Consider the following 23,662-nt stretch of genomic DNA (forward strand, 5'->3'; position numbering starts at 1 on the left):
CAAGCTCACTTCAAATGTATATTGTTGAAAACTAGATCCCTCAAGTACATGATTTTGAGGTCGGTTTAAGTCGGTGCATTCTTTGCAAGAATTTTGAGCTGAATTTGCCTAAACTATATGAAAATAAGTCAAGCTAATTGAGAAAACTGCGTGAAACGGATTTAATAACTGTGTTAATAGCTACTTCTCAAAGATGTGAGAATCTTTGTAAAAATCTGCAAAATTTCAATGCTGAACAAAATTTTAATCAAGTTGGTTGCAAACGCAAACCAAATACATATGAATAAAGAAACTAAGTAAAGAAGATACTGATCAGAGAATAGGAATTAAATTTCACTTCAAATGTAACAATATTTGCTCGAGGACTCTGAAAAGAACCAACTTTCTGGGAGAAATACCAAGATACATTACCTGAAATCAGAGAATAATGTCAGTCCAAAGAATTTAAGAGTGGAGCCAAACCCAGATTGAAAGTTCAATCAAGCAGGGCTGAACATACGATTCAGTAAGAGAAAGAACATTTTGTGTTTCATTTGAGCTCTTCTTTGACTTGTGCTTTGATTTCTTCTCCCGTTTCTTACTCCTGCCAAGCAGTCAAATATGGGTATTGGTACAAAAGTAACAGACCAGGGAATTAGACTAACAGTTTATTTCCTTGTATGTAGGAAGAATAGAAAGTACTCGTCATTTGAGCCAAGACCCCAACAAGATTTCAGTTTCCGGTTAATGTGCTTCAAATCTTTTTCTGAAGGGAATTTATATCTCTTAACCTGCATAGAGAGCCACAAAGAGAGTAAAATGGTAAAGGTAACCGAAAAAACACATTGCTCTATCTAATATTGAATAGCACCCACTGAATATTATAAAACAATGTTTCCCTTGCACAGAATCCGTCCCTGGTATTGCTATCAGTGAAGTATGTTACAGGAATCATCCAAGGTATATTCACATTGCAAAAAGTAAATAAAATTTGTACCCAAGAATCTATTGCATTTAGTGATTCAATGAGCTCTGAAACATTGTGTGCAGAACTCTGACGAGAGAGGATGTTCCTCAGGTATCTGCAAAGAGGCATGCAAGCAGAAGAAGACTGAATCATTACTGCAGACAAGAAACGTGATATTTGTTATTGGGCCAATAAGAGGTTTAACCCCAAATCCCTTTCTTTCCTACCCAGCAGATTTCTTTATCAGTTATCACTGTGCAAATCACAGTTTGGCAATACAATACATCATAGTTTGACTATCAAATGCAAAAGAAGCATTGCCAAAACCATTAGTTGAGAAAACTCCAAAGCAGTTTAAGACCTCTCAAAGTCAATAACTTGGTGCACTCCATTTGAACAACGCAAAGCAGCCAATGCTAACTGCATCACAAAAATTATCAACAATGTCAGTATTCTAGTTAAAAAAGCAGATTACAAGATCAAATCACAATCTGAGCCAGACAGGATGAAGATTACATGGGAGTCAACCAAGGTAATTAAATACAGAAAGAGAAGACATCTGATCTAAATTCAGTGAGAGGTTCATTAGGGTTAGGAACCAAAGGGTGATTGACGAGGTGCTATGCAAAGTAGTTTTACTATGCAAAGATCGAGAAACTCAGCAAGTACAACAATTTTCAATTAGAGCACCATGAGGGTACATTTCAGCAGTCGCAGTTGGAATTTATTGAAATGCAACCCTCAAGGGTCATTTCAATCTCCTTTTTTTTTTATAAGTAAGAGATAAACTTTATTGATGTGAATGGAATAGACATGTACCAAATACACAGGAAGTATACAATAGAACACCTAAATACATTCTAAGAGCGATGAACTAAGTATAAGAATTAATGAATATCATCCCCATTTGATACAATAGCTGAAAACCAAAGCAATAAAGTATGAAGAAAAAAATTATTCAGCTCCACCATTGTTCGTTCCTTGTCTTCAAAACAGCGCGCATTCATTTCCGTCCAAATATACCACATGATACACAACGGAATCATTCTCCAAACTGCTGCCACTTGATGACTGCCCTGCAATTTTCTCGAACAACCCATCAAATCCACCACCCTCATAGGCATTACCCAAGCCACACCAACCCTTCGAAAAATCTCATCCCACAACCCTCTCGGTACGTCACAATGTAGTAAAAGATGATCTACCGATTCTCCACTCTTTTTACACATGTAACACCAATCCAACACAACACATCCTCTCTTCCTCAAGTTGTCTGTGGTCAAGATCTTCCCAAGGGCGGCATTCCAAACAAAGAAAGCAACTCTAGAGGGCACTCTAGACCTCCAAATGTTCCTCCAAGGGAATGACGTGTGATCCTGTGTTATCAAGATTTTATAATACGCATTTACTGTGCATTTCTTGTGATCCTGAAACCTCAATTTCAAGCTATCATGCTGTGCCATAGTAGTCCCTAAGGAGTGTAGCAAGCTGAAAAAGTCTGAAACCATAGATAATTCCCAATCATGAATATCCCTATTAAACAGAATATCCCATTGATGCGAACCATGAGCAGCTAACCTCACATCCGCCACTGAAACCTCCTTATTAACTGCAATACGATATAACACCAGAAACACTCTTTCCAATGCATGGTCTCCACACCACACGTCTGGCCAAAAACTGATCCGGTTACCCTCACCTGCGACAAAACGGATATGATTTACAAAACTTGTCCACCCCTTCCTTATAAACTTCCATCGCCCCACTCCATGCCTCCCTCTCACTTCTTTGGAACACCAACCACCCCAAGCAACACCATATCTAGCATCTATAATTTCCTTCCATAAAGATCCCCCTTCCAAATGATATCTCCAAAGCCATTTCCCCAATAACGCTTTATTAAAAATTCTCAAATTACAAACACCCAACCCCCCATACACAACTGGGTCGCATACTGTCTTCCAATTAACCAAATGAAATTTCTTCTCCTCCCTTATGCCTCCCCATAAAAAAGCCTTAAAGAGTTTCTCAATCCTATTCACCACCCCTGCAGGCATAGGAAAGAGAGATAAAAAATAAGTGGGAAGGTTAGTGAGGGTGCTCTTAATAAGAGTGAGACGACCCCTTTCAATAAATACACCATTTTCCATCCAGCCAACATTTTCTCTATCTTCTCTACCACCCCATCCCATATTGCTCTACTCTTGAAAGTTGCACCTAGCGGAAGGCCCAAATATTTCATTGGGAAAGACGACACACTGCAATCCAAAAGACTTGCTAGACTGCGTATATTAGGAACCACACCCACCGGGACCATCTCAGACTTACCAAGGTTCACGTTAAGCCCTGACACTACTTCAAAACAAAGTAATAAAGCACGTAAAGTTTGGAGTTGACTCTTATCCGCTTCACAAAAAAACAAAGTGTCATCTGCGAAAAGGAGATGTGAAATGGTGCAAGGGCTACCAGAGCCATTTCCCACCTGAAAACCAGATAAAAAACCCCCACCCACAGTAGCCTGCACCATCCTACTCCTCCATAACTATGACAAAAAGAAGAGGAGATAACGAATCACCCTGTCGCAAACCCCTCGAGCTATCAAAAAAACCAGCAGGAATGCCATTAACTAGCATTGAAAAACGGGCCGTTGAAATACAATGTCACATCCAAGAAATCCACCAATCTCCAAAACCACACCTTTTAAGCAAATACAAAAGGAATTCCCAGTTTACATGATCATAAGCCTTCTCCATGTCTAGCTTGCAAAGAATACCTGGACTTCCCTCCCGCAATCTAGCATCTAAACTCTCATTTGCAATGAGCACCGAATCAAGTATATGTCACCCTCGAATAAAAGCATTCTGAGGCTTGGAAATAATACTTTCCAACACTGGACTAAGCCGATTAGCAAGAACTTTTGAAATAATCTTATAGACACTACTAACCAAACTTATTGGACGAAAATCCTCAATACTCGAAGCCCCATGTTTCTTGGGAATGAGCGCAATAAAAGTCACATTAAGTGATTTTTCAAACTTTTGAAAAGCGTGAAATTCATTGAACACCCGCAAGACATCACCTTTCACCACATCCCAACAAGTTTGGAAGAAGCCCATTGAGAAACCATCCGGACCCGACGCTTTGTCCTTAGCCATACCAGAGATGACCTTGAAAATCTCATCTTCAACAAAAGGTCTCTCCAAGACACTCACAAGTTGTAGATCAATTGCCTCAAACGGCAAGTCATCAAGCTTCGGCCTCCAAGTTACCGATTCGGTAAGAAGAGTCTCATAACAGTGTGCAATATGACTTTCTAGTTCAGCGGGAGAGGATAGAGCCTGAGTACCTGAATGTAGCGACTCGATCGCATTGTTACGACGATGAGAATTAGCCATTTTGTGAAAGAACTTCGTACACCTATCAACCTCTTTCAACCAAAGAACTCTGGATTTTTGACGCCATGATGTCTCCTCTGACAACAAAACCCTTTCCAACTCTGCCACAACTGAGGCTTTCCTCAATAACTCCTCCTCAAAGGCCCCTCCCAATAATTCCTTACCCTCTAACTCCTGCAATTCTTCCAACAAAGTGGACTTTTAATTGTCAATGTGACCAAAAACTTCCAAGTTCCACTTCTTCAGATCTTGTTTTAGAGCCTTCAGCTTACCTGCAAGAATGAAACTCGGGGTGCCACTAAACTGGTACGATGCCCACCAAGTACTCACCATCTCTACAAACCCGTTCAGTTTAAGCCACATATTCTCAAACTTGAAATACCGGCGACCCCCGTGAACGTCCCCACAATCTAAGAGAATGGGAAAATGGTCTGAACTGACTCGAGCTAACCTTTTCTGACTTACTTCTGGATAGTGGGCTTCCCATAACGGCGAGACAAGGAATCTATCCAATTTCGACCAGGCACGACAGTTAGACCATGTATACTCACCACCCACCAAGAGAAGATCCATAAGGTCCATATCAAAGATGAACTCAGAGAATCCCACCATGGCCAAAGTATGCCGATGATGCCCCGATCGTTCACTAGAAAAACGGGTAATGTTAAAGTCACCCCCCATACACCACGGCACATCCATAAAGTGTGTATTCCCGCCAACTCCTCCCACAACCGTCGCCTATCTCTATCCATGTTGGGACCATAGGACCCTGCAAAAGCCCAATCCCACCCATCGCTCACATTTTTGAATAACACCAAAACCGAAAACTCACCAACACACTCCTCAATCGCCTCAACCACCATTTTATCCCACATCAATAACACTCCACCTGATGCTCCTTGAGAGGCCAAATAGGACTAACCCACATATGAACATCCCCAAGTACTACGCACAAATCTTCTATCAATAAAACCCAACTTTGTTTCTTGCAAACATATCACATCACCATTCCACGACCTCAATAAAGCTTTGATACGAAGACGTTTATTGCTATCATTGAGACTCTGTACATTCCATGAAACAATTTTAGGCTTCATTAAAACTTAACTTTCCCCTCCCTTTCGGTCTAACCCTTCAGCTACTCCCATCCTTAACATCATAATTGATGGAGCATGTTAAACATTTAAGTTCCCTGTCTTGTTTTGTAGCTGATTTCGAACAACTAGCTTCAATAGCCACAAGAAGGGCCATAAATTGTTCCTCATAACCTCCGAAAGAGACCCCAAAAATATTTTGTAACTCCTCTACCTTTTTGAAAATCCAATTCAACGAACAACTCCCATACTCTGAACTGGGAAGGAGTGTACACAGAGGAGTAAGAGCCCCCTCCTCCCCAATACTATTATCGGGAATCAGAATTAGATCCGAAACACCCAAATTATTTGTTTCACCACTTGAAACCATCGTACTAAGAGGAATGTCATCCCCAGAAAATATCCACCAAGAATATTCAACTCCATTGATGGGGAACCACACGGATAATCTAACTGCACTTGCACAGCCTCACCCCGAGATGAAATCCCACTTTCCCGCGAAACAGACTGCTGCTGCACAGCCTCAGAGCTTTCGACCACCATGCATGACTCAGAATGCCCATTCTCCACCAACATCCCTAGTAACGAGGACGCGGAAGCAATTCTCAAACTCTCCAGTGCTATCGGCTCCACCAAAATCTCCCCCTCCTCTAAAGCGTCCCGTCGGAGCACCTTTACCGGCTCACCAGGGTGGTCGACTGAGGTCATCGGCACTTTCTGTGCCGGTAGGGTTGCTGGTAATGTTCTTATCGGCGCCACAGAACCATGTCGCAGTCCTTGGTCCGATATCTCGGACCCGATATCCTTTCCCGACCCATCTGTTGTCACTGCCCTCCAGGCCTTCACATGACCTGAGGCCTGACCCATACCATGGCCCGACGCACGACCCATAGGACAAGGCCCACTCTTATGGCCCACAATATCCTTCAGCTCAGCCTTGCCCTTAACACAACGTTTTAAGTAACTGATTTCATCTAACACGATGCCCACTCTCTCCTTCATCCCAATCTTAAAAAAATACACCCTCCAGCCCCACTCCCATCTTTTTTACAGCTAAGTCACCATCCTAAGTCCCAACACGTAAGAGGGTTAAGCAATCACAAATTATTGACAGATCTATTAATTCAGCTCCAAAAGCCATATGGTGTAGGAACTATATTTATATGTATACATGTGGTTAAAAAATTACTGCACCTAAAGCACAAGTTTTTGTATATAGGTAACACCTAAAGCCACAAGCAGAGGACAATAGAAGTAAATTTTAAGTATTCTACTCCCTTTACAAAAAAATAAAAACACAAAAGTAATAAATTAACTAATTAAAATTACAAACAAAAACAAAGCCTCATGAATGATGTAGAACTCAAACAGAACCGGAGATATACTGTAAACATTCCAAAGCACCAGGTTTCTTCCATAACAGTTCTACTAATGTGCAATCTGTTACTTATAAAACAAAACTTTTTTATAGTTTTTTTGTTAGATAGGCAAAATAATAATAACGAGCTATCTGCAATCTAAATATTCAGGGAAGCATCACCGTACCTGCCCGGGAGGAAATAGAAGTTGTGCATCAGTGAGCATGATTTTGTCAACTTCCATCCTTGCAGTTTCGTGTAAAGCCTATGAAACATAAAGCACCAGAAGGATAGATAAAACACAAGGAAGAAACTCTTTGTGAACATGAGAAGTGACAATAAATGCTAGGCTGTTAAAATGTTTGCTTCACTGGAAATATTTAACAATTGATCAAATTAGATATCAATTATTCTTACATGGTAATCATGCACTAAGATGTTGCATATGCTCAACTAGCTATTTTAAAAACCTTAATTACTTGTCATCTTTATGAAGACTTTTCAAGTTTCAATTTGAGCATACATGAAAAAGTAGTCAAGCAATCAAGAATAAGATCGGAGAGCAATAAATATGCATAGACTAAAAAGATTAAGTAGCATACAAGCAATTCACCTTTAGCATATGAAGCTGGTCATCTTTCACTCGGCAGAATTCCTGGGAAACAGCACCAATTGTCACCAATTGCAACACAGAATATGCAAGATTAATAATAAATAAATGTAGCGTCACAGTCAAGCAAGAAATGGGAATTGAGGAATTGCGACAGGAATAACAATTAAACCTATCAAAAAAATATCACACGCAAAGATGGAGGGTGAAGAAGTAGAGAACACTCGCAAAGGCCAAGTCATTTCAGAATTAGAAAGGGTGACCCTAATGGAGGAGATTTCTTTGAGGCAAAAATCAAGGGCATTGTGGCTTGGGGAGGAAAAATGCACAAAGCTTTTTCATCAGGTTGCAAACTCACATAGGAGGAATAATGTCATTGAGACCATGACCATAGATGGCTGTGTTTCTTCAGACCAGTCAGCAATAAAAGGTTACATTGCTGGACATTTTGAAGATTTGCTTTCAGAATCCTTTGAATGGAGGCCTAGATTAGATGGTCTACCTTTTGAGACCATTGATTAGACTAGTATGGTTTGGCTGGAGAGACCCTTTGAAGAGGAGGTACAAGAAGTGGTCAGAAAAATGAATAAAGATAAAGCTCCAGGCCCTAATGGTTTTACTATGGCATTTTTTCAGACGTGTTGGGAGGTGGTGAAAGGGGATGTCATGCAGGTTTTTCATGAATTTTTCACTTTTGGAAAATTTGAGAAGAGTTTAAATGCTACATTAATTGCACTTATCCCTAAAACGGCTGGTGCAATAGAGGTGCATGATTTCCGGTGTATCAATCTTGTGGGCAGTACATACAAGATAATATCAAAAGTTCTTGCTAATGGGATGAGTACCGTTATGGATTAAATCATCTCAAGGTCTCAAAATGCATTGTTAGGGGTAGACAAATATTGGAATCGGTCCTTATCCCTAACGAATGTTTGGATAGCAGGATCAAGTCAGGAGTCCTGGGTATTTTATGCAAATTAGACATGGAGAAGGCCTATGACCACATTAATTAGGAATTCCTTTTTTATTTGTTGAGGAGATGTGGTTTTGGAGAGAGATGGATGGTGTGGATGAGGCATTTTGTGTCAGTGGTTCACTTCTCGGTCTTGGTAAATAGTGATCCCGTGGGTTTTCTTAACAGCTCGTGGGGGTTGTGACAAGCCGATCCACTATCACCCCTCTTATTTGTTATTGTCATGGAGGCCCTAAGCAGAATGTTGTTGGCTTCAGTGGAGGGTGGCTTTTTCTCAGGTTATTCAGTGGAGGATACTAACCATGGTGCTACCATTATATCGCATCTTTTGTTTGCAGATGATACATTGTTATTTTATGAGGTAAATCCAGGTTATCTTCAATCTTTAAAGGCTATCTTGCTGTGTTTGGAAGCAATCTTCGGGTTAAAAATAAATCTCTCTAAAACGGAGATGGTTACTGTGGATAATGTGCATAATGTTAGGGGGCTAGCTAATATATTGAGATGTGTGGTCTCTACGCTGCCGATGAAGTACATTGGCCTTCCGCTGGGAACATCATTCAAAGCCAAGACTATTTAGGATGAGGTGCTAGAAAATATAGAACGTAGGTTGGCTGGGTGGAAATGGTTATATTTGTCTAAAGGGGATTGGATTACACTAATAAAGAGAACCCTTTCAAACCTTCCCACATATTTTTTGTCATTATTTCCACTTCCAGCTAGTGTTGCCTCTCGAATTGAGAAGCTTCAGCGAGATTTTCTGTGGAGTGGACTTGGCGATGAATTTAAGTTTTATTTAGTTGGGTGGGACAAGGTGTGCTCTCTCTTGAGGGGTGGTGGATTGGGAGTTCGCAATGTGAGAGCCTTCAATAAGGCTCTTCTTGGGAAATGACTATGGAGATATAATTATAAGTGGGAAGCACTATAGAAGGTGGTGATTGATACTAAGTATGGGAGTACAAGGCGAGGTTGGTGCTCTAATGAAGTTAGCGGGGCATAAGGAGTGGGGTTATGGAAGCATATTTGGAAAGGTTTGTGGTCTTTCTCTAGCAACACTAGGCTGTGTATAGGGGATGGCAATAGAATCAATTTTTGGCATGGCGTTTGGGTTGGAGATATGGCTCTTAAGGATGTCTAATTGTCTGTCCTCTACTTTCATAATTGCAAGGGAACAAGATGCTTTCATGGCTAACTTGTGGGAAATTACTAATGGTTCTCAGCAATGGAATGTTAGCTTCATTAGGGAGGCCCATGATTGGGAAGTAGGTGTCCTGGTGGAGTTCCTTCACTTGTTATACCCCATTAGTCCTGCTATTACAGCGGCGGATAAATTGGAGTGGTGGCCTTCCAGGAAAGGAAGATTTTATGTACGCTCTTTCTATGAGACTCTTATTGCCCAAGTAGGAATCATTTTCCTTGGAAGAACATTTGGGGGAGTAAAGCACCTCCTAAGGTTGCTTTTTTTTGCTTGGACAGCAGCTTTAAGGAAGATTCGGACTATTGATAATTTAAGAAAATGTGGGCTTATCATCATCGATTGGTACTGTATGTGCAGAAATAGTGATGAAACAGTGGATCATTTACTTCTACATTGTGAGTTTGTAGGGGCCATATGGAATTATTTTTTCAGCAAAGTAGGATTAGGCATGGATTATGCCAGGGAGGGTGGTTGAACTACTAGGTAGCTGGAGAGGGATCATGGGGATACCACAGATTGCAGTTGTGTGGAAGATGACTCCCATTTGTATATTTTGGTGTATATGGAGTGAAAGAAATGACAGAAATTCCAAGAAGCGTGAGCTCTCCTCGGAAGAGTTTAAGCTTTTTTTGGAAGACCTTATTTATGTGGGTCATTGCTATAGATTTGAATGGTCTCAATTTCATGATTTGCTTGTAATCGTCTTTAGTTCCTAAATAGGTATAATAACATGTATAACTCCTATGTTCTTGGGCTATGCCTATCTTTATATCAATAAAATATCTTCTTACTTATGAAAAAAAAATATATATATATCACATGCATCAACAAACAAATGAGCTTTTTTGTACAAATCAGAAAATAAGAAGTCTATTGAGCTTTCTTGTAGAATGGATTAATAATACTTAACCTCCATGTCATTCAGAAAACCATCTATTGAGCGGTACGGTGCATAAACAATAAGGTCAAATTCTAAACTCTGCAAAAACAAAAGAAAGAAGATCAAGGTCCAAACTTTGGCAAAGGAAAGGATGTACATAAGAAAAAGAAAGCAAAAACAATAAAGACAAAACACTAATATGAACAGGCACATCCATGCCTGATAAACTATCATCTCATTATTGAGAATCAATTGATGGTCCTGCGAGATCCCCTTACCGAGCTCCTCTGCTGAAACATGATTTTCTTCTATCTTACAAGCTGCATATATGCACGTTAACCTGTGCATGAAGTAACTTTGTAAATAATGTCACATTTGAGAACTATCCACCAACAATTTACCATGCCAAGCAATTCCATTAGCGCATGATTTTCTACTCTGTCCAACTATTTTTATTAATAATTTCCTCATGAACTTCTACCATATTTTGATGCAAAGCATATTCAAACTTCTATAGTGGATCATGTGGCCATTGGGAAGCTTCAGCAAACGTATGCAAAAGTAATCTTACATAATGTTTTTCGGGTGATGTTCCATGACCGACCATTGAAGGTAAAATCTTTTAAAATATATAAGAGCTGTTGCCTGCAAAACATGAACCAATTCCAGAAATTTAACGGTAAACCCCAACATTTATCTTTATTTTTGTACTTATTTTATGCAAAAGATAAACAAATACCTGAATTTTATGAGGAAAGTGGAAGTTGTTACAAACTTCTTGAAGTTTATTCTCGTAGAACACTCGCATATACCGCTCTTCCTCAATATTAAGGGGTTTTGGACGAGAATGCTTGTCAGCTAAAATGAAAAGAATGTAACCATCGGAGGAAAAAAGGGTTAGAAGTCTTAGCCCGAAAGAAAAAAACACACACACACACACATTTCGACCAGACACTCAATTCAATAAGAAAATGCTACAAAGAATGTGAATCTTGAAAAAACATTTACCAGTATCTTTTGGGTTCATCGGAGGTTCGGGATAAGATAATGACCCATCAGCATCAACTTCCATAAGCGTTGTTCCATACTTTAAAACACATTAGTTAATATGAACTCCACAAATAGGAAGAAAAAAAAACAAATTAAGAGCAAATTTTGTACCACACCTTCTCTAGTGCTTGTATTGCTCTTTGATTAGAGGCTTTGTATTTTTCAGCCTATAGACAAAAATATGCATACAATTAAACTGTATATTTATATATATTAAAAAAGTTTTCATTTTCTCCATCAACGAGGCAGAAACGAGAAAATAAAATTCCGCCGCTCAGACCGAGCTTCATAGGAGCATATAAGCAAAATCGAAGTGAAATTTTCATATTCATGAACCAAAAGCAAAATCTGCGACTCCAAAGGTTATTTCCTCGTTTCTACCATTCAATTAAGTTTCTTTTCCTGCGATTTCTGGGCAACCAAACGGGAAATGAATAGCGATAAGGGCAGAAAGAGAATAGTAACCAAAGAAGCTTACCAGCTCTTGAGTAGTGAAGATCCACTTAGCTCGGTGAGTCGAGGTCAGGAAATCGGCCATGGCGACTCGGAAACCGAAATTCTGTTGCTTTAAGAAATGTATCAGTTATTATTACTATTTAGCACCGAATCTTTCTTTGGATTTGTGATAAACTCCGATAATTGTAGAAATCTTCCAGGCTCAGAGTAACGCAGTAAGCCAAGAAAACAATACTTTCTATTCTTTTTTCCTCATGAGACTGTTCTCGCCTTTGCTATAGAACATGAAAGGCAAAAAGAATGCGGGAAGAGGAGAACTCTTTCTTAAGCCCTTTCTTCCTTTGTGCAAATTGTGTTTGCAAAGTTCCTTAAATTAAATTTGAATAATTAACTCTCAAAATTATGCTATTAATTTGTAGGCTATATATTTGAGATAAATATACTATACATCCTTTTATTAGAATTAAATTTGAATAATTAAATCTCAAGATCATGCCATTAATTTGTAGGTTATATATTTGAGATAAATATACTATGAATAATTCTTCTCATAATCCGCTATTTACTACCACACACCTTACACTCTATAAAAAAAATATTATCAGGTGTGATATGTGCAAATGAATAGTAACTGATGTACAGCAAAATCTGTATACTATATATCGAGGTTGTGTTGCAACTCACGTGAAAATGTTGTAGTTATAGAGTAATTTGTAAGTTTATTTTCATGAAATATTTTTATCACAAATTATAAAATTGTATCATATTATCTATTTTTTATTTATTTTAATTATCGAGATTAAAGGCAGGTTTGGGGGGTGAGATGAAAATTTTATGTTTTGTTTTAGTGTTTAAAATATTATATTTTAGTATTATTATTGTATTGTGTTAGAAAAAATTAGCTATATTATGAAAACTAAAAATAACTTCGTAATAAAACCTTTTTGGTTCTTTGTTATAAAATTGTCAGTTTTTCACCCAAACAAAAAAGTAGTTTTATCACAAGTCTTGCAGTTTGATATCAATCACAACCAAATCGTACAGATAAAATGAGGCACAAAATATATCAAGAACGGAAAGATCAGATATCAAGAAAAAAAAATAGAAAATAATAGAAATATAAACTGTAAAAGGAAATGAAAGGATATAAGGAAATAACACACCAATATACATAGTTCAACCCTAATGGTCTACATCCACGGCAAGAATGGCCTCAGAGAAGCCACAGAGATCTTTATTTATAAAAGATACTTCACAGAGAAGTCTCAGTACACCAGAATTACAAAATCCCTCAGAACTCACAAGAAATCGTACTAATTTCTTCCCCCCAAGAGCAAACCCTAGAAACCCTAGAATCGCCTCCCTTCTCTGCTCTCTCTCTCAGACTGTCGTATTTACACAAAATGAATTCATCCGTCTAGGGTTACAAAGGAAATGAGATATATATATATACATATATATATCAACAAATGCCACCACGTGTAGAGATCCAACGGTTCAATATACAGCCTTTCAGATTAAAGAAACTACGAGCATCTCACGTGCTTCCCTTATTAACACTGCCTTATAAGTTCCAGAATCTATCACTTTAAAAAACAATTAATAAGAGAAAAAACCACATTAGTAATAAGCAACAAATAAAATGTATTGACATACATATTACATATTGGAATTTGAAAAAGTTGAATTGGGATTTGAAAAAGTTGAATTGTTTATTATATTTTGTATGGAGATTTGAAAAATGTGTAATGATGAAATGAGATGAGATGATAATTTTGTGTCTCATCCCACCCCCCAAATCTGCCCTAAATATTAGTGTAAGTTTTATTGGACTTTAAGTAAATTGTTAGACCAAAAATACAATAATTTTTTTTTGAGAGAAAAATGTTTAGCATGAAGTTTTTATTTTTTAAATTGACCTTTAAAGGCATAAAATTCCAACGGAACTGCTATTATATTGCAGCTTGCTCCATTGATAGGGTGTTTTTCAAGGAATTTCTTACTCATTATCACACACATCTCATATCACATTTTTTTTTTAAATTAATCAAATTTTTTTATTCATCATCTATATTATTTGATAAAAATAAATAAATAAAAAAGTATGTGTAGTACGAGTGTGAGGATGAATTGAGGAAATTTTTCTTTATAGGATGGATGTAAGTTGTAACGGGCTCCATTCCACAGTGCCCTCACTCTCCGCTCTCAACTCCGTTACTAGTTTCATGCACTGGAGGTAAAAGTTAAAACCCTAGAAGCCCCTCTCTTTGTTTTCTTTCTTTCATTCTCTTTTCCAAATGTTTACAAAACTCCATTGTCATTCATTATTCTTATCACAACATCTTCTTTCTTCGTTTCACTGTGCATGGTTGAGCTATTTTAGGTAATTGTGGATGAAGTAGGTTGATAATTTTGTACTGGGTACATGGTGGATTTTTGAGATTGTGAGGAGAAAAAGATGAGGCAGGTTGTAATGCTGGATGAGGGGTTGAGTATTCTAGAAGAAGGGATTGTGAAGGCAAAGAATATTCTAATTGGACACCCACCCAAGGCATTATTCTCCAGTGAAGACTATATGAAGTTCTATAAGTATCCTATTCCTTTACAGAATTTTGTTGGTTTCTCCTGGTTTGTAGGCACTTGTGCATTGTGCCAGGGTATGCATCTTCATATACATATATATATATATATATATATATATTTTTTTTTTTTTTTTAATTCGAAAATTAAATGGGTTCTAGTGGTTTTCTTTCTAATTTATTTTTCTGCAAATTAGTTTATAATAATATTCACGGAAAATCTATATGTATCCTTTTCTTGAACTATGATGTGCCATCTTGGTATCTTAAATTATGTAGATACATCCATGATCCATTGTGTGTGCTCACATACACATTCATAACTAGATTATTCTTCAGTGTTGGCTGTTGAAGTAAAGAACTTACCATAATTTTTCATGATGAACATGTGAGCTTTTTAAGAGTTTTTATGACTTACGAGGCAAAAAGAAAAAGTTGTAGATTTTTATGAAAGGTTTCTTATTGGCTCCTGGTTGGACGTATGTTAAATGACTTCAATATCTAGTAAGCACAAGTTCACGTTTGTCACAGTATCATTCTTCTGCATTAACTGTGCTCCGGAATATTTTTAAATATGTTGGATGTCCTTCACTTGTTGGATAGCTGTGTTTATACCATGTGTTCTCAGAGACCACCTTATGACTATTCAGGGGAGCTTTATGAAAGATACAAAACCGCTTTGGAAGAGAGCATTGTTTCAGTGGTGAGATTCTTAATGTTCAGACAACTTGTGCATTGGTTTAGTCCAATTTGCATATCAGATTGCTTAATGCAGAATACAAAATTAGATGCTTAGAATTTTATTTTATTTTTTTGTTCTTGGCCGCCAAACTCCCCCCCCCCCCCCCCCCCCCCCCCCCCCCCCCCCCCCCCCCCCCCCCCCCCCTCCAAAAAAAAAAAAAGAGAGAGAGCAAAACACCAAAAAACACAAAAAAATATTTTTAATTGTGTTATCATGACACAGACCATGTAGAAAATCAAAATGCACATTCAAGGTGGTTGAAGTTATATGAAATATACATATTTATTCAACTTAGATGGGTTATTTTTGTGTATTGAACTTGATAGCCCTAACTATCCCTATGGTGAAGCATTACGTTACCTCCATTTTCTATGAAGTGGTAACTTGGTGGAAGGTAAGGACTAGGCAATACTCGGAAATCCAAGTTATCCCTTACCTGAACCTGAGCTCTTGCAACAGGCCCTTTGGCAAGCAGGTGACTTTTTTATTTTTATTTTTGATAGGTAAAAGTAAAATTTTATTGAAATAAGGATAGTAACAAAGTACACCAGAAGTATACAAGCAGGTCATGAAACCTAGTTACATCTAGGTACTAATGAGAGATACAAGCAGGTCATGAAAATTGTCCGTATTACAAATAATGTCTGAAGCCCAAGAAAATAAAGTATTGTAGAAGAATCATTTCAGCTCCTCCAAAGAACGCTCCATGTCTTCAAAGCACCTCTTATTTCTCTCTAGCCACAAGCACCACATAATGCAATGAAGGATCATTCTCCACACAGTAGCTATTCGTAAATTCCCCCTAATTCCTGTCCAACACCCCAGAATATCCCTAACTTTTCAGGGCATAACCCAAGCCACCCCTATCCTATTAAGGATCTCATTCCATAAATACCTTGCCACTTCACAATTTAACAAGAGATGATCCACTGATTCCCCATCACTCTCGCACTAGAAGTACCAATCTGCTATGATAAGACCACATTTTCTCAAATTATCCGATGTGAGGATCCGCCCAAGAGATGCAGTCCGTACAAGGAAAGCGATCTTAGACGGTACTTTACATTGCCATATGGCATTCCAAGGAAAATTATGATCATTAGATACTCCCAAGAGGGCCTTGTAGAAAGAGCGCACTGAAAATTTGTTATTTCCATTCAAAATCCAGATTATTTTATCCTCCGTCTCACTGCCCATTGATATTGCATATAGCGAGTCAAAAAAATCAGCAAGCATATCCAACTCCCAATCATGAGCAGCTCTCGAGAAACTTACATCCCAATGGACAACACCATTAGAAATTACCACTAAGTCAGCCACGACAGCCTCTTTGTCGCTGGAAATCTGGTAAAGTGTAGGAAACACCTGCTTTAGGACCCGTTCACCGCACCAAGTATCATGCCAAAAGTAAACTTTATCACCTCTTCCAATTGCAAATCTAAAGCACTTGGAGAATCTACCCCATCCCGCTCTAATATATTTCCACAAGCCCACACCATGTGTCCCTCTAACTTCCTTAGAACACCATCCCCCATCATACTCCCATACTTAGCATCTATGACTTCTCGCCATAAACCCTCCCTTTCCTTATGGTATCTCCACAACCATTTCCCCAAAAGTGCTTTATTGAAGACCCTCACATTGCGCACCCCCAACCCAGCACATTGAATTGGTAAGCAAACTTTATCCCAACTCGCAAGATGGAACTTAATTTCTTCTCCCATGCCTCCCAAAGAAAGTTGCGAAACTTTTTCTCCATACAAGAAGCCACACTTGCAGGTAATGAAAAAAAGGATAAGAAATATGTAGGGAGGTTAGAAAGAGTGCTCTTGATAAGAGTCAAATGACACCTTTGGACAAATATATCTGTTTCCACTCAGCCAATCGTCTTTCAATTCTTTTTAACACACCATCCCAAATGGTTTTTGTCTTGAAAGCAGCCCCCAACGGGAGGCCAAGATATTTCAAAGTCAACGAAGCAACCTTGCAACCCAAGATATTCGCCAAGTCTTGGATATTATATACACTACCCATGGGAACCATTTCAGACTTTGAGAGATTTACCTTCAAGCCTGACACCGCTTTGAAACAAAGTAGTACAGCCTTCAAATACTGCAAATTATCACTGTGCAGCTCGCAAAACAAAAGTGTGTCATCAGCCAAAAAAAGGTGAGATATAGAAACCCCACCCACTGAACATCCAGCAAGAAAACCTCCATTCATCGCCGCTCGCAACATTCAACTTAGTGTTTCCATATCGACAACAAATAGCTAAGGGGAGAGTGGATCCCCTTGCCGTAAGCCCCTAGAGCTGTTAAAGAATCCTTCCGGTGCTCCATTCACCAAAACCGAGGTGGAATGATCACCTGCTTAGGTGACCATTCCACCTCAAATTTAGTCTTGAGCTGGCAGTTTCTGTTCCATCCTCCTGATTTACTCCCTGAACCTATATTGACCAGGCAATACATAGAAACCTTGTGTACAGTGCCTTTTACAGCCTAAAACATCAATATATTTAATTTCTATTTTATTCTTTGTTAATCCCCGTCTTTTTTCATTTGTACTGTTAGGTGCTGCCATCTCTAAATGACAAGCATGATGCCTGTTTACTCGCAGACCTTCAGCAAATGTGGACAAATTACAAGGTGATGACAAAGTGTTTATCGGGATTCTTTCTGTACCTTGATCATCACTTTGTTGTTAGAAGAAACCTTCCTTCACTAAATGATCTTGCAACTATTTCCTTCCACAACCTGGTAAGCACGCAATCTCGTATGCATAAAATAGTTCCCGTGTTGTGTAGTTCTCACGCATCCTTTTTTCTTCTCATCTTGCCTTTTCAGGTCAAGGTTAGGCTAAGTTTTACTTCCATTTTGAATTTCAGGTCTGGAGTAAGCTGTATGGCAACTTTCTAGACGCCGCTATTTCCCTGGTATGTTGACATGCTATGTTAATTTTGTTTATTATTCTTGGTTTCTACAATGTGGATTTTAATATGCTCATGAATTGTGTGTCCAGATCAATCAGGATCGGAATGGGAAACAGGTTCAACAAGATTTGCTAAAAGATGTCTTGACTTTTTCGACTTTCTTTGCGGAAATTGGAGAGCAAAAGATAGAATACTACGAAACGTTTGAGCAAATCATGCTTAAAGAAGCAGCCAGTTACTATGCTCAATTAGCTTCAGAGTTGCTTTGCTGCAGATCATATACAGATTACATTCAAACGGTTGTTTTTTCTAAGTGTTAGCAGCTTTGAAAAGTTCATACATTTAATACAAAGTAAAAATATGGGCTCACTGTTCTGAATGATTCAGGTTGCATGGTTATTAATACAAGAGAGAGAGAGATCTGGCCGGTACTTGCAGCAGGGTTCTGTAGAGAAGTTACTTGAGGTCTTTGTATCATTCCATTAACTTTCTCTCTCTCTCATTAGGTAGTCACAAATCATTGGGCCTCCTGATAGTCTGTAAAAGTAACCATATATGAAATTAAAGAGTTCAGCCAAGTAAGTAAAAGGCTGAAACACATTTTCAAGTAAAAAGTTAAAACAACTCTGTCACTGTGTATAGATAATTGATTTCTTATGGGAATTGGTCAATTTTCAATGATGAGAGGGGAAGGATATTCTAACCATGTGGAGATTTTCTGTGCTTTCACAAATGCCCTCAACATTTATAACTTGAATTTTCTGTTATAATCCCACAGAACGACGACAAAATCCAGCACATTTTATGAACTATTTTCTCTTAGAACACATTGGTTTTGCACTTTTGGATTGATTTGTATTGCAAGGGAAAATCTAGTCCATGTTATGTAAAGAATGGCCCTTCTTCTGAATAAATTGGTCCATTGATGTTCTGCTGTGTCTGCATTTCGTTCAGATTGTAAAACGGAAATTGATGGATGAAACTGCACAGTTATTAGTTGAAAAGCAAAAGGCTGAGCACCATGACACAGCAACTTATCAGGTATGCTTCATTTTTATGTTTACGTACCTTTGAGAAATTCAGATCTTAGATTCGCATCCAGCAAAGTAATGTGTTATTTTGATAGTCTGATCATGGTTTCTTGATACTATAGAGTTTCAATTTGTTACTACCACCTTCTTCTCCCTGGCACATTCATGACCACATCAATGTTTGCTGGGGTTTACTCATCTTTTTTCGTTTCTTCTATTTGTTTTCATCTTTTGGCAGAGATAGATGTATTTTTCCAGTCATTTATTAATCACCTTCTTTCAGACAAATGAAAACCATAGATTTTGTTTTTCATGTTCTGACCACTTGATTACTTGATACATGTCTTTATTTCTACTTGTTAAAAGAAGTCTTACCTTTACTTCTAAAGGGAAAGCTTACTTGGTTCCGACAGTCTCCTGAATGTTGTGCTGATTTATGCATACTTGTGTAGGATCTACTGTCAAAATGTGCTGGCATGAGCCTTGGAGAGGAAAGTTCTGTGTCACCATTGACTCAATGGCCCTTTCCACAGTAAAAGTTCATTTTCTAGTAATTAGAAAGGGTTGATGAAACATTCAAGTTGTCAACCCAAATTCACTGATTTTTGCTCACGAGTTAATGAAGAATAGTTTGGACTGGAAGAGATAGGTTTTATCATTCCATACTAAAATCAAAAGTCGATATCTGTTACTGTGTATGCGTGTTCATTTTCTTCAGCAATTGAGCCAGCTTGGTTGGGATTCTTCGCATGGGGGGGACATGCAGTTCTTTGCTCTGGAATTTGTCACTGAAGGTTATATGACACACATGAAGGCTGATGCGTTCAGTTTTGGCCCAGTTATAGTTGAGCTTTTGAAAAGACAGACTGATCTACTGGTTAACCGCAGAGATGAGAATTTTAGGTTAGGTTAGGGGATGGTATTAAGAGCATGTTGAGCAAAGTTGGATTTTTTAAATTGTTGATCCTTCAATATCGAAGGAAGGTATAAAACAGGAACATTGCTGTGAGTTACATTTGTGAAGAATAGGTGAACAATGATTGTTGTTGCAAATCAACTAAGGCGACATCTGAATGTATGTTCCCAAATGCTAATGCATCTGTGCAAGTTGGAACTGTGTTCATCAATTACATCACACCCTTTTTCATTTGGCAGATCACAGAAGTACTACAGCTATAAAAGATTCTATAAATATAAATCTAGAAATGGGCATGACTCTTGTAAGTGTTAGAGCATTAGTATTGGTTTCATCAAAGTCATCTTCAAAATTTGATAAAAAGTACATGTTTTTTATAAATCCAAAACTTCATTAGTTATAACCCCAAATTGGATTAACCATTGAATTCATCAAAATAATAATATTATATTATTTTTTTAATAACAATTTTTTTAATTTTTTTTTTCATATTTTATAATTACACTAATCATATGTTAATTAAAAATTTAATTTGGTTCTTATATTATTATTACAAGACGGTCTTTGTTTTTGAGATACTGGACAAAATCACACATTTCTATGCTATTATGGGATATTGCATGCACGAAATTAAAGAATATTTATATAGATTAAACGTCCATTAGAGATTAAACGAGAATAAAAAATAGATTTACTTGGTGAACAGTAGCCATTCAAATTTGAAAAAATTCATCCATTAACTGTAGCTCAAAGCTTCTCACTTATCAGTTTGACTAATTCATTGCAATTGTATTTTGATAAAATTTATCATATTTTATATTTTGCTAAGATTTTGATGAAGTCAATATCAATACTCTAACATCGATTTTTAAAGCGAAACGAATGGGATGCTATAAACCCCGTTTGGCATTTCTCTTGCCTGTTTGCGGACGGGAAATAGAAAGAAAAGGAAATAGAATCAAGAAGTTAGGTACAAGATTAAACGCAACATCGATTGAAGAGTTGAGCTTCAACATGGGAACATTTGCAAAGGCTGGATGATAAATATGCATGGCTAAACGCCTACAACATACATTATTTTTGTACATATTTCGATCCAAACCGTGTTTGGCTAATCTCGGTTTGATGCCTCCGGCAAGATATTCGCGCATAGCGTACCCCCAACAGTCAACGAGGTACCATGCATGGCTAGACCAAAATTAACAAAACAAAACGAAAATCATATAAATCAAGCAATATTGAATAATAACGGAAATACATACAGTATTTTTACTTGCAAGTGAATGAGGTGTATGACACATTTATTGGATTTATAGAATCCGAAATCGCCAAGATCACTTGTCAAGTCTGTGTAAAAATTTAGCAAAAGAGAGCGTATATGTAGCCATTAAGACAAGCGCAGTTGTATGGTCTTCCAAGTTCAATATTCACTATTTGAAAAAACTCACATTAAGGAAATATGTAGAGTCAAGATGATGAATATAGAGTGGGGATCATGACCCATATATAATATCCAAGTTTTAATTTTGGCATTCATAAAATAGTGGAATTACTTGAGTCTTCAATGACTTTCTACATATGAATTGGGCATGTACCACTTTAATGCCCATGATCTAACTAAAATCATGGGCTTTTAAAGATGTGTCAATAACCCGATTATGTCACTTTATTGATCATACTTATTAAGCCTTGCAAACATCTTCAAAACCTTATATTTGACAATTATACAATAAATAATTCATAATCTATGTAGTAGGTCCATTCATTTAAATAATTCTAACAACATTCTATCACTACATGACGAGAGCTAATTTGTTGGAGAAATCTTAGCCTTGCAAACTCTGAATTGCAATTTGAATTTTTTTTTTTTTTTATGTGTGTGTGTGTGTATATATATATATATATATATATATATATATGATACTAAAAATTTGTAAGTAGCTTACTTTAAGGTATCGTTTGGATTCAAAGATGAGTTGAGATGAGTTGAGATGGATTGTGAATAGTAATGAGATGAGTTGTGAATAGTAGTGAGATTTGTGAGTTAAAATTGATGAATAATAATGAATAGTAGTAAGATGAGTTGAGATGACTTGCGAATACAAACTAGGCCTAAGTAGGTTGGTGGTGTGTAAGGGTTTTCTCCCTATCAGCCCATAGAGTAAGCCCTCGGAAGATCACAGGGGATTAAGTCAGAGAATCTAGCCAAGCCCAACGACCTTTCTCCCAAAAGGAGTCAGTGGGCCTTTGCATAGTACTCGACCCACAATCAAAACCCACCCACAAAGCAATACATGTATGGGGAAAGTGGATGGTTAGGGTAAATGGGACTCGCCGCCTTGACACCACCCCGATGACGCCCTACCCTTGGTACATAGGCAGGTGGGCGGGAAAGAGAACCTTTGATTTCCTGACAGCAAGCATGAAGGAGCTCGACAAGAAACACCTGTAGGGTAAAAGTGAGTCAAAAGCCACGTCGCATTAATGACATAACTTTCCGGACTTCATGCCGCATTAATGACGTCGTCCCAGAAGCCATACCGCATTAAAGAATTTTGACTAAATGAACAATAGAAAGGACATAGGCTCTTCAAAGTCAAGGAGAAGCTGTCTCCACTAGAAACTTAGTATAAAAGTCGATCTCCAAGTATGAAAAACTCTCTTTAATTCTTCTAAGTTCATGCATGAATTACTAAAGAGATATACAAATTTTAGAATCGGAGACTCCCCGACTTCGACCAAAGTTCCTCACTCTGTATTTTTTCAATTGTGCAGATGAAAGACTCAATATCCGAGTTATTAGAATCCAGCCCAAATACATAAGAAACACGTTGTTACCGGAGTGTGTAATTGAACTTTTTTTTATAATAAATTATGACTTTTATATTTAAAAAAGAAATGTTTGATTCACAAAGGAGTTTTATAAAAATTTTGGCACCCAGTGGCTGCCCACACAAGCTTTGACCACCTGGCTAGGCTACACGTGCTTTGACATATACGGAGTGGCTAGATTTGGACTACGCCGTGGTGGCTAGAACTTCGCAGAATAGATCGCCAGATTGGAGCTAACAAGACGGTCAATCTCTGGATATCACGAGTGGCCCGATCCAACAACCATGGGTGTTCTCTTTTTCAACATTCTTTTAATGAAAAAGTTATTTTAGTAAGAATATTTTATTATTTTTAAAAATTCAATTTAATTCCGGACAAACTCATAACACAATGAAATATTTTTAAAAAAATTAGACAAAGGATTTATATTTGACAAACATTTCTTTTAATCAAAGGCGTGTGCTTGTTTGTGTGCAGAGATGCAAAATGGTGATTGGAATAAGACATCATTTAGGAAGAAGAAAAAGGTGGTTTTGGTATTAATCATGAAATTAGAAGTTGGTATAAAGGCAGCTTCAATCAGGGTCTCTCTCTTCTTGTACTCCAACGACCCGACCAAATTGCTTGAATGAAACCCCTTCCAATATTTTACGAGAAAAGATATTTATAATTG

At 37.7% G+C, this 23,662-nt stretch overlaps 2 protein-coding genes across 4 annotated transcripts; one reads left to right on the forward strand and one right to left on the reverse strand.

Annotated features, from left to right (window-relative positions):
- Positions 1-205: 205 nt before the first annotated feature.
- On the reverse strand, positions 206-12,307 carry LOC121263259 (cyclin-H1-1-like). Its single transcript, XM_041166060.1, has 14 exons — positions 11,983-12,307; positions 11,621-11,671; positions 11,463-11,541; positions 11,194-11,312; positions 11,026-11,099; positions 10,674-10,794; positions 10,485-10,553; positions 7,407-7,448; positions 6,981-7,058; positions 1,308-1,366; positions 977-1,061; positions 682-770; positions 500-583; positions 206-411 (listed from the first exon to the last, which is right to left on the reverse strand). Exons 1-14 carry the CDS (start codon positions 12,040-12,042, stop codon positions 408-410), a joined length of 1,014 nt encoding a protein of 337 aa, XP_041021994.1. The 5' UTR covers positions 12,043-12,307; the 3' UTR covers positions 206-407.
- A 1,716-nt stretch (positions 12,308-14,023) lies between these two features.
- LOC121263542 (cullin-1-like) lies at positions 14,024-20,332 on the forward strand. Of its 3 annotated transcripts, none has more exons than XM_041166491.1 (9): positions 14,024-14,196; positions 14,344-14,617; positions 15,190-15,242; positions 17,852-18,037; positions 18,166-18,213; positions 18,300-18,509; positions 18,598-18,675; positions 19,165-19,251; positions 19,694-20,332. In XM_041166491.1, exons 2-9 carry the CDS (start codon positions 14,419-14,421, stop codon positions 19,775-19,777), a joined length of 945 nt encoding a protein of 314 aa, XP_041022425.1. In that variant the 5' UTR covers positions 14,024-14,196; positions 14,344-14,418; the 3' UTR covers positions 19,778-20,332. The 3 variants fall into 3 exon arrangements, with proteins under 3 accessions (XP_041022425.1, XP_041022427.1, XP_041022426.1); XM_041166493.1 differs by having other exon boundaries at positions 14,344-14,549; positions 15,143-15,242; XM_041166492.1 differs by lacking the exon at positions 14,024-14,196 and having other exon boundaries at positions 14,208-14,617.
- The last annotated feature ends 3,330 nt before the right edge of the window (positions 20,333-23,662 follow it).

Source organism: Juglans microcarpa x Juglans regia, chromosome 4S (genome assembly GCF_004785595.1).
Source record: "Juglans microcarpa x Juglans regia isolate MS1-56 chromosome 4S, Jm3101_v1.0, whole genome shotgun sequence".
NCBI lineage: Eukaryota > Viridiplantae > Streptophyta > Magnoliopsida > Fagales > Juglandaceae > Juglans > Juglans microcarpa x Juglans regia.